Consider the following 11,199-nt stretch of genomic DNA (forward strand, 5'->3'; position numbering starts at 1 on the left):
TGTAGGGGGGGACTGTGTCTCGAAGGATTAAGAGGGAAAGATGACAGAGGAGGAGGACACCCAATGTCTCCTCTGGTCTTGGCAGGCATGGATGTGTGTCCCTGAATACACATGTATATATACACACATCCCCCCCCAAGACAAATAAACAAAATCAAGGGCTAGGAACAGCTGAGCTGCAGAGTGCTTGCCTAGCATGTGTAAGACCCTAGTTGAGAGAGCATGTGCATACACACACACACACACACACACACACAGAGACACACTCACACACAGACACAGAGAGACATAGAGAAGAGACAGAGAGAGGAGGAGGAAGAGGAAATGAGAGGTTTGTAAATAGCATATCACAGTGTTCAACACAACAAATCACCAAAAGTGAATTATCACTGTGGCTTGGAGGTGAAATGGCTTGCCCAAGGTGACAGAGTTGGGAAATGGTGAAGTTGGGAAACGGTGGACCCAGGACTGCAATTCAGGACTGAAGAGCATCAATTAGATGCACATAAGAGAAGCCGGGAAGCACACCGAGTCTCCCTTCTCCATCTCACAGGTTCGTCCATTGGGGAAGTGTATAAAGGTCTGGGCACATAGGAGCCTCGGTCAAAACACTTGCTGAAGGCAAATAAAGGCCTGCTTCACCACGATGGCACGCTGGATGGATGGAAGGCAGGAGGCTGTTGGCTATTGGTGAGACTGTGCAGTTTTCATGGATGGAAGAGAGGAAGAGTCCGTAAGGAATTCATAGTCAGGGAAAGGAAGATGTGTGCTCCAGGTCACCCAGAGACTCAGAGCCAAGACCCCAGTCTCCTGGTTCCAATCCCAAACCCAGCCTCCAGATAGTTAAAGGGAATCTGTACCATCAATTGAGGTCTCATGGACACTGTGCTAAAATCACCTTTTGTGTTTCGTACGTCTCATTTTATCCTCACATTGATAGGATTGAGGGACAAAGGGTCCGTTTTTTGATTCTTTAGACGGCGGAGGAAGGATGCTTGCCTGAGGCTCATGGGAAGGGTCAAACTTCTGCTTGTTCCCACATGCCCCTGAGGTTCATCTTTCCTTCCCCAAGGAGTCAGCCTGCTGAAGCGAGGGGGCTGCCCAGTGGAATTCCCCAAATCCTGCCTTGAAGAGCCTGCTCCCAGCTGGCAGGAGAGGAAGCTGAGTCAAGGGCACTACCAGGGAGGGGATGAGCAAACAGAACCTACAGTGTGTGGAGGGGCTCCAGGCTGAGCTCGGGCCAGGGATGGGGTGTCTCAGAAGCCCAAAAAAGGGGGATCTCAGGCAGTTTTCCAGTCCTCTACTGGACTGACCACTTAGGGCCTTCAGACCTAGGGCTGGGTGAGCCCCCCATCCTGGACACTCTCCTTCCCTTTCCCACAAGTTCTGCAGTTTGCAAAACTCAACCACTCCCCTGAGAGCTGTGGTTTCCTGTGGGTCTGGGGTCCTGCCTGACTCGGCAATGTGGACTGTGGGTAGGGCAGAAAGGAGGGGGTGGTGTAAGCCCTTTCTTTGGGCTGCCCAACACACACACACACACACACACACACACACACACACACACACACACTGAGTCAGCACCTGCCTGGAGGGGAGGGGCGGGACTGCTGATTCAGTTTTACTGCCTCTTTAAAATCTCGGAAGAAAGGCAGCATCAGCCAGACCCTGCCATCCTCACCATGAGTCCCTGGCAGCCCCTGATCCTGGCACTCCTGGCTCTAGGCTGCAGCTCTGCTGCCCCTTACCAGCACCAGCCTACTTTTGTGGTCTTCCCCAGAGATCTGAGGACCAACAACCTCACCGACACACAGCTGGCACAGGTAGACAAATGTCTCAGTGGAACGTTGGGAAGGGCTGGCCAGGAAAATGTCCTGTGTTCCTGAGGAAGCATGGGGTTCGAATATGCTCTCTGGATTTGCGTGGAAATGGGCATGTCTGGAGAAACAGAGATGCCAGGGTTATGGAACTAGGGGTAGTGTGGAGGCTCTGGGCAGTGGTGAAAATAACCAACAGATTCGAGTTTGCTAGGGCAGTGGGATGGGGGTGGCTTTGGAGGGTTGTGGATTAGGCACAGGATGGACGTGAACCCTAGGGGAGCTGTGGGGTAGGCATGGTTCAGATCGTCTTAGATGGGAAGGAACTGTGTTATCCACAGGACAGGGAAATTCTAGCTGTGTGAGAAGCCCTGGTGTCCTGGTTTTTGAGTCCCTAAGCATATGGTCCAGAGGGCGAGGAAAGGGTGCCAGAACTCCGCTATGTCTCTGCCCCTCCATCCACAGGAATACCTGTACCGCTATGGCTACAGTCGGGCAGCCGAGATGCAGGGAGACAAGCTGAGCCTGCGGCCCGCTTTGTTGCTGCTTCAGAAGCAGCTGTCCCTGCCCCAGACTGGTGAACTGGACAGCAAGACACTAGAGGCCATTCGTGCACCACGCTGTGGTGTCCCAGACTTGGGCAAATTCCAAACCTTCGAGGGTGACCTCAAGTGGCACCACCATAACATCACATACTGGTGAGATGCTGGGCTAGAAGCAGGTGGCTGGGGCAGGGTTGGAGGCCAGGCTGCACCTGCGCTTGACTGACAAGGTGTCTTAGCAATACAAGTTCTGAAAGCCTGGAGCCGGGGGTGTGTAGCTGCTGCTCCGCCCCCTCTCATTTGTGATCCCGGCACGCCCCCCACCCCCTACGGACTCGGGCTTTTCACCTACAGGATTCAAAACTACTCGGAAGACCTGCCGCGAGACGTGATCGATGACGCCTTCGCGCGCGCCTTCGCCGTGTGGAGCGCGGTGACACCGCTCACGTTCACCCGCGTGTACGGCCTCGAGGCAGACATTGTCATTCAGTTTGGTGTCGCGGGTGAGAACCCTGGGGCTGGGCCGTGGGAGGGAGGACCACAGACAGAACAGAAGGGACAGCGGATCAGCTTTTCCGCCTGCCCCACAATCCCTAGTCGCCGCACGCACAAATTTGGTGCCCTGCGGGATCGGAGCCGCCGCCGCCTCCTTGCAAGGCCTGGGGCGCTTGTTCGGGGGTGGGGACACAGCCTTCAGTCTCCCGCCACTAAAGAGAGCAGAGTCTACGCAACTGTCGTTGGTTGACGGCCTTCCTCCCCGTCTGCCTCTGCAGAGCACGGAGACGGGTATCCCTTTGACGGCAAGGACGGTCTTCTGGCACACGCCTTTCCCCCTGGCCCGGGCATTCAGGGAGATGCCCACTTCGACGATGAAGAGTTGTGGTCGCTGGGCAAGGGCGTCGGTGAGATCTTGAGCCTTCCTGTGTCCCGCCCCGCCCCCCACTCTCTTTTCTTAGAGTGGGCCAGCCGTCCTGACTCTAGTCTCCTTACCGCAGTGGTTCCCACCTACTTTGGAAACGCAAATGGTGCCCCGTGTCACTTTCCCTTCACCTTCGAGGGACGCTCCTACTTGGCCTGCACCACAGATGGCCGCACCGATGGCGTGCCTTGGTGTAGTACTACAGCCGACTATGACACCGACCGCAAGTTCGGTTTCTGCCCCAGTGAGAGTGAGTATGCACCGCGGGGTGGAGGGGAGGGGAGCTGCCTTTAAGGCCCAGAATCAGTTTCCAATCCCCTCTGCCACTAGTGGTGTGGCCAGGTGTCCCCCCCCCCCCCACTCCCCGCTTCTCGGTCCAGTCTCCTCTGTGAAATGAGAGGAGGTCTTGGCCCTGGTGGTCGTCGGGGCCACCCTTGGAGGTAACAACGCGGGTCTCCTCAGGACTCTACACGGAACACGGCAATGGGGATGGCAAACCCTGCGTGTTTCCATTCATCTTTGAGGGCCGCTCCTACTCTGCCTGCACCACTGAAGGTCGCTCGGATGGTTACCGCTGGTGCGCCACCACAGCCAACTACGACCAGGATAAGCTGTATGGCTTCTGCCCTACCCGAGGTACCTGTGCCCCGCCTACCAAGTTCAGCCCGGCTCTGCCCTCCAGTGTTGTTCTCCAAAAGGTGGCTTTTCCACCCATTCATCTCATCTCTCCATTTACCATCCACCGTCTCCCTCCACATCTCCTCTCTTGACTCTCAATTGGGCAGCCTTTTTTTGTTTGGCCTTGGTCTCCTGTGTTAGGCTCTGCCCATTAGTATTTCCAGGCTTCAGCGTGCTCCATAGCGCCCCCTAGGCTTCAAAAAAATAGGCCATCGAAGAGTCTTTAGTGCCCCTAGTGTGGCCCACCCCTGGCACCATATTGCATCCACCCACCTAGCTCACTTATGACCCTTGGTCTCTCCAGCCGACGCGACTGTGGTTGGGGGCAACTCGGCAGGCGAGCTGTGCGTCTTCCCCTTCGTCTTCCTGGGCAAGGAGTACTCCACCTGTACCAGCGAGGGCCGCAGCGACGGGCGCCTCTGGTGCGCTACCACCTCGAGCTTCGACACTGACAAGAAGTGGGGTTTCTGCCCAGACCAAGGTGGGCGGCGTTCCGAGGCTCCTAGCGTGGGTTCCGAGTCACCTCCGGGCAGTCGTGGTGGTGGAGCAGCCAGGGCTGCGGCCTTGGCCTGCCGTTTACATCTTAGGCTCCTCCTCCTTTCCAGGGTACAGCCTGTTCCTGGTGGCAGCGCATGAGTTCGGCCATGCGCTGGGCTTAGATCATTCTACAGTGCCAGAAGCGCTCATGTACCCCATGTACCGCTTCCTTGAGGGCTCCCCTCTGCATGAAGACGACGTGAAAGGCATCCAGCATCTGTATGGTGAGGCTGGGGGACAGAGATGGAGGAGCAGCGGGGAGGGTGAGGTTCAGCTGCAGGACCAGAGAAGAAGGGCGGGAAGAGATGGAGCCTCAATATCCGTCCAGGACAGGGCCTGAGTGCCCAGTGGGTGCTTGGAGATGGCACTCTAGACCCGGGTTCAAAAGCCAGCCCAGGGCTGGGTGTGCTGCCTAGTGGCTAGAGTAGGTACTGAGTGCTGCAGAGCAGGCATGAGGCCCTGGGTTTGATCCTGAGCAGGAGGGTCCTCCTATATAAAGTGGGTGTGTGATAACAGTATGCCTCTCATGGGGCTTTGATAGGGTTAACTGAAGTAGAATGATGCCTGGCCTTAGCAAGGGCCATTTGATTGTTTGTTTTGTGTTGTTTTGGTTTTGGTCATCATTTACTCTAAAAAATGAGGATACTTGCTGGGTGTGATGCTGCAAGCCTGTAATCCCAGCACTCAGGGGGTTGAGACAGGAGGGTTACCATGAGTTTGAGGCTAGCCTGAGATACATAGTAAGCTCCAGGCCAACCTGGGCTACTCAAGGCACTGACCCAAAGGAACTTCCAAAGATTAACTTATTCGTCTTTGTGTGGGTGTTTTGCCTGCATGTATGTCTGTGTATGGTGTATGCACAATGCTAGCGGAGGCCAGAGAGGGCGTTGGATCCCTTGGAACGGAAGTTACAGATTCTTAGCTACCATGTGGGTGCTGGGGAAGGATCCCAGGTCCTCCAGAAGAGCAACCAGTGGTCTTAGCCACTCAGCCGTCTCTTCAGCCCCAAAAGGACCTTTAAAGACATAGCAGGACAAGTGTGCTTGCACACGCCTCTAATCCCAGCACTTTGGAGGCAGAGGCAGGCTGTTTTCTGTGTGTTGGAAACCAGCCAGGTCTGTGTAGTGAGACTCTATCTTAAAAAAAAAAATAGGGTTATTGAAGAGCTAATCCTTCGAGTTTATAATGCTCACAGCACTGTTTGACGCGGTGGCCACTCAAAAGACGCTCGCCCCTCCTGACTTGGGGGAGGGAGGGAGATTCTGCCCGTGGTTCTGTTCTGACAACCCAGTCCGTGTCTTCGCAGAGCTCAGTATGGACACTTAGGCTTGGTGTGTGGGAAGAAGACGGAGACATCGGTCCTGGGCTCAGGAGGAGGCTGGGGCTGCAGAGGAGTGCTGACTAGCGTGTCTTACCTAGTGTCTTGTTTTAGGTCCTGGCCCTAAGCCTGACCCAAGGCCGCCAGCTACCACCACAGCTGAACCACAGCCGACAGTTCCTCCCACTCTGTGCCCCACAGTACCTCCCACCGCCTACCCTACACAGAGTCCCACCGTCGGCCCTACCGGCCCCCCTGCAGCTGGCCCTACAGACCCCCCTACAGCTGGCCCTACAGACCCCCCTACAGCTGGCCCTACAGGCCCCCCTGCAGCTGGCCCTACAGACCCCCCTACAGCTGGCCCTTCTGAGGCCACGACAGTGTCTTTGAGCCCGGTAGACAATCCTTGCACTGTGGATATTTTCGACGCTATTGCTGAGATCCAGGGCTCTTTGTATTTCTTCAAGGACGGGTGAGCAGGAAGGGTGTGTGGGTGAGAGGGGGCTTGGAGAGGAACCTGCCTGCGTCTCCCACCCACCTTCCTCCCCAAGGCCAAGGCTGAGGGCCTTGCTGTCTCCTTTCCTTCAGTCGGTACTGGAAGTTCCTGAATCGCAGAGGAAGCCCATTGCAGGGCCCCTTTCTTATTGCCCACACGTGGCCAGCTCTGCCTGCGAAGCTGGACTCAGCCTTTGAGGATCCGCTGTCCAAGAAGATTTTCTTCTTTTCTGGTTAGTTTGTGCATCTCTAGCCCGCCTATTCCTCAGTACCCGTCAGCTCAGGGCACAGAGACCCAGTGTAACCCCTGAAACTGCCATGCAAAGGGGGTGGGGTTCCCCTCCCGGCAGATGTGATTTGACATTTATGGGAAGGAGGCTATTGAATTTCGGTTGTTCTGACCCTTGAGTGGCATCTGGGACTAGGCCTCTCCGGCTTCTCCCTCCTGGCATTCAAAGAGACTGTGCTCCACCTTTGCGTCCCTTCTCTTCTGTAGGGCGCCAAGTGTGGGTGTACACAGGCGAGTCGGTGCTGGGCCCCAGGCGTCTGGATAAGCTGGGTCTGGGCTCAGGGGTAACCCAGGTCACCGGACTCCTCCCGCGTCACAGCGGGAAGGCTCTGCTGTTCAGCAGGGAGCGTGTGTGGAGGTGAGAGCAACCGCAGCCGCCGGTAGGGGGAGCCCTGGCGCCACTCACCCGCAGCCGGCGGGGGCCGGAGGGGCTCAGAGCTTGTCTGCTCTCCTGCAGGTTCGACTTGAAGACGCAGAGGGTGGATCCCCAGAGTGTCACTCGCCTGGATAAGATGTTCCCTGGGGTGCCCTGGAACTCACACGACATCTTCCAGTACCAAGGTGAGGTTTGCTGGTGCTGGCTGCGGAGGGTCCCTGCATGAGATGCCTCCCACCCTGAGCTCCGTCCCTTAGCGACTGGCCAGTTTCTCAGTCCTTGAAGACCGAGGGAAACGCCCCGAGTTCACACAGTCAGATCTAGGTTCCAGACTGCTTGCATATCTTTCTCTTTCGGGAACTCCAGCACAGAACACAGTTCTCAGGAAGGCTCGTTCCTTTATTACTTTATTACTAAAGGAATAATAATCAGTAACCAGGGGCCTGTAATGTGCAGGGCTGCCACTGGGGATACACCGAGAGGCAAGAAAGTTCTAGCTGTCTTTGGGCAAGTCACTGCCTCTCTTGGGGCCTCAGTTTCCCCATTTGTAAAATAGAGATATTATCTAGAGTTGCATTATGTACTCTTCAATACTCATACTCCATTAGTTGGCAGTTTTAGACTGAGGCTAAAGCCCAAATCTGTCTTTTTCAGCCATCTCCTTTATGTCCCTCCCTCCAACCATACTGATTATCCAATAACCTTTAATATATTCTGTAAGAGTGAGGAGGGATCAGGAGCGGAGGCCAGTGGTCCTGAGGGTGAGCTCAAACCAGTGCTAAGGTGGAAGAAGCTAACATGGCCTGACGCTGCCCTGTCTGTACTTCCAAGTTCTCATCTCCTCCCCATAGTCTTGGACGTTCTCTGTGCTCCACCTAGGCTGCTGCTCGTCAAGGTCCTTCCTAGCTTAAGGCCTTTGGGCCGGTTGTTCCCCTCTTTGGAAGGCTCCCCACCCACACTGTCACCATGCTGCCCCCTCTCATCCTTCAGTGCTCAGGTCACCATTTCAGAGTCTCCGCCTGACCTTCATTATGTATTCACTTCTTTTGATTTCTTCCTGTATCTTGAGATCATGTCTATATTTTCCCACTGTACTCCTCAGGCCTCTCACAGTACTTGGCACATAGCTGGTACTCAGTAAATATTTGTTGAATGAATAATGAATGAATGAAAGAATGAATGAATGAGTTTGTCCAGTGAATGGTTGTTGGATGAATTGAACTGAGCATTAAAATACTACCCATTCATTAATCTGCTGATTCATTCATAACCTGTATGTGGAACACCTACTATGCACCGGGCATGCCACTACTTTGAGTATCAAGGTCTGTGCCCTCCAGCATCTCACAGGGAGGTAGAAGAACTGAAAGTGTCATGTAAAAAACACAGAAAGATACAGGAAGGCCAGGAGGGGTGTGTCTTAGTTAGGGTTCTATTGCTGTGAAGAGACACTATAACCATGGCAACTCTTATAAAGGAAAACATTTAATTGGGGCTGGCTTACAATTCAGAGGCTGTTTAGTCCATTATCATCATGGTGGGAAGCATGGCAGCACACAGGCAGACGTGGTGCTGGAGAGGCAGCTGAGAGTCCTACATCTGGATCTGCAGGCAGCAGGAAGAGAGGGACACACGCTGGACCTGGCTTGAGCATCTGAAACCTCAAAGCCCACCCCCAGTGACACACTTCCTCCAACAAGGCCACCCCTACTACTGGTGCCACTCCCTGTGAGCATATGGGGGCCATTTTCATTCGAACCGCCACAGGGTGGTTGTAAAAATCTTGTTCTGTGTCTGTAAGGGAGTACAGGCCTCAGCTTTTCTGTGTCTCCTTGTTCCCCACAGACAAAGCCTACTTCTGCCACGACCAGTTCTTCTGGCGCGTGAGTTTCCGAGAGGAGGTGAACCAAGTGGACCAGGTGGGCTATGTGACCTACGACCTCCTGCATTGCCCCGAGAACTAGGGCTCCTCCTCCTCCTCCTCCTCCTCCTCCTCCTCCTCGTCAGCAGTGCAGTGCGCGAGAGACCACCCAGAGGGAATGCAGCCAGTTTGCGGGATACAGACTGGTGATCTCTTCTAGAGAATGGGAAGGAGTGGAGGCGGGCTGGGCCCTCTCTTCACACCTTCCTTTCGTGTTGTTTCTAATAAACATTGGTTTCCTACCCTTGACCGGCTACTTTAATTAATGGGCTCCTCCTTAGCTGTGTGTGTGTCCATGCATGTGCGTGTGGAGGTCAGAAGAGAACTTCTTAGAGTCGGTTCTGTCCTGTTTTTCTGTGGGATCTGGGGGTTGAACTCAGCTTCCCAAGCTTTCGTGGCACGGACCTCATCTGCCTCGCTGCCTCGCTGACTCTAGCCACTTTTATTTATTATGTATGTGGTCACGTTCACAAGCATGTATTTAACTGATAGAATGCTTACTCTGTGTCAGGCAGAGCTCCAAGCTCGGCATAAATATTAAGGTATTCAGTTACCCCTCCTGGAGGGTATTATGTAACTATTTCTCATTTACAGCTGAGGACACCACCAAGCTATTCATTCATCCATCAAACATTTATTGAGAGCATCCCTAGGGAGCCAGGCTCTGTACTGGGTGCTGGGCACAGAGGAATTCATTGGATATTGGTCCTTCCTTCAAGGATTGCTCAGTGACTCTCAGTGTCCTGGAAACCTGCTTGAACCAGACCCCAGACTCCACTCTTGAGAGTCCAGCTCACTCATGGGGGAAACCCTGTGACTGGCAGCAACAGCATCATCGAGCTTGAAGAGTGCAAAGTCTGTGTGCTAGAGAGGTGTGTGGGAGGGTCCTGGGTATTGTGGCTGAGATAATATCCTTCAGCCCAGATGACCCCTCAGCTGGAACTGACCCAGGAAGGATGGCCGAGTGTCTTCCTGGGGAAGTGGGACAGTCTTTTGCTAAATTAATTAATTACTTTCTTTTAATCTCTGAGTGTATGTGTGTGTGTGTTCGTATGCATACATGTGTGCTGATGCCTCAGGAGGCCAGAGGAGGGCGTTGGATCCCCTAGAACTAAAATGGTAGGCAGTAGAGAGCTGCCCCATGCCAGTGCCGGGAGGTGAACTCTGGTCCTCTGGGAGAGCAGCAAGTGCACTTAACTCTGATCCATCTCTCCAGCCAACCATCCTGCCAAGCCATCAACCTGAAAATGGAACAGCACACACAAGGATGGTGGTCACAGAGTTCAAAGAGAGAGAAACTAGCAATGAGGCTGTGAGTCCCCCAAGGAGAGCCCAAGGGTGCGTGTGTGCTGTCAGTGAAAGACTGGAAAGAGGGGGAAGGTTGGTCAGATGCAATCGTGTTCTGGGGAGTTAAGGGAGAGTTCAGAGAACTGCCCCCCAAGCCACCCCTCTGGGAGTGCTCCTCTCCCAGCAGGTCTGTTTTTAGCCTAGGAATGAGGCACTCCCATCTGCACACAAGCATTCCTTAACGCGCCTTGTTCAAAACCTCCCTCCACCCCGTCTCCCCGGGATACTATCCTGATTCTCCCCCTCCCCCAGGCCCACTCTCAGTAAAACTTACCCATGGGTGGGTCCTACTCACGTCTCCACTTCCTTCTTCCTTTGCTCTCAACAACTATTCACCACAGGCTCCTCCCTCACAGTGCCACTGAGTCACCCGTGACCTCCCACGTCAGCACAGGGCACACTGCCTATCCTCCATCCACACATGTGATATGACAGTCCGTCTTCTCTCTCTCCAGAAGCATTTTTCTCACATTTAGTGTCAGGAACACCTCCCCTCCCGGCTCTTCTCTTCCCTCTCTGTAACTTCTCATGGTAGCATGCTCCAAGGCTCAGTTCTCAGATTCTCCACTGTGGACACTTACTCCCTCTGATCTCACAGCCGTCCAACTTTGAATAGTACATCTGTCCAAACTGACATCCCCAGCTGAACCTCTCCCCTGAGCCCTAGACTCAGGCTCGACTGCCCGTCTTCGTGACCTGACAGGCTTTCCACCTAAACAGACCCGACTTCTGCTCCTCCAGGTGCCTCCACCTTTGTGTGATTGTGGACGGACACATTCACACACAGAGAACAACGTTCATTCCACTGTGGCTATGCAGGGAGCACTTTTACCTCTGAGCCATCCCTTTGCCTCCCCAACTATTTAAACAGTTCTGTAAGGTGTGTCGTGTCGTACCCTTTGAGTCTCTTGAATCCTTTTGGTCGATGTCTGCGAGATTTGTGCATATTTTGTAAATAGTAGA

General features: G+C 54.1%; 1 protein-coding gene across 2 annotated transcripts; it reads left to right on the plus strand.

Moving 5' to 3' along the window:
• The first annotated feature begins 1,679 nt into the window (after positions 1 to 1,679).
• Mmp9 (matrix metallopeptidase 9) lies at positions 1,680 to 8,962 on the plus strand. Of its 2 annotated transcripts, XM_059259764.1 has the most exons (14): positions 1,680 to 1,820; positions 2,280 to 2,512; positions 2,711 to 2,859; positions 3,130 to 3,258; positions 3,352 to 3,525; positions 3,738 to 3,911; positions 4,258 to 4,434; positions 4,559 to 4,714; positions 5,923 to 6,057; positions 6,130 to 6,280; positions 6,397 to 6,536; positions 6,800 to 6,950; positions 7,050 to 7,153; positions 8,814 to 8,962. In XM_059259764.1, exons 1-14 carry the CDS (start codon positions 1,680 to 1,682, stop codon positions 8,930 to 8,932), a joined length of 2,133 nt encoding a protein of 710 aa, XP_059115747.1. In that variant the 3' UTR covers positions 8,933 to 8,962. The 2 variants fall into 2 exon arrangements, with proteins under 2 accessions (XP_059115747.1, XP_059115746.1); XM_059259763.1 differs by having other exon boundaries at positions 5,923 to 6,280.
• The last annotated feature ends 2,237 nt before the right edge of the window (positions 8,963 to 11,199 follow it).

Source organism: Peromyscus eremicus, chromosome 4, assembly GCF_949786415.1.
Source record: "Peromyscus eremicus chromosome 4, PerEre_H2_v1, whole genome shotgun sequence".
NCBI lineage: Eukaryota > Metazoa > Chordata > Mammalia > Rodentia > Cricetidae > Peromyscus > Peromyscus eremicus.

What these genes read in the sequence shown, in the direction of transcription:
- Mmp9 (XM_059259763.1), top strand. Translation starts at nt 1,680, where the DNA reads ATGAGTCCCTGGCAGCCCCTGATCCTGGCACTCCTGGCTCTAGGCTGC. An exon ending in TTGTATTTCTTCAAGGACGG is followed by an intron (nt 6,281 to 6,396) that starts GTGAGCAGGAAG and finishes CCTTTCCTTCAG; the next exon opens with TCGGTACTGGAAGTTCCTGA. An exon ending in CGACATCTTCCAGTACCAAG is followed by an intron (nt 7,154 to 8,813) that starts GTGAGGTTTGCT and finishes TGTTCCCCACAG; the next exon opens with ACAAAGCCTACTTCTGCCAC.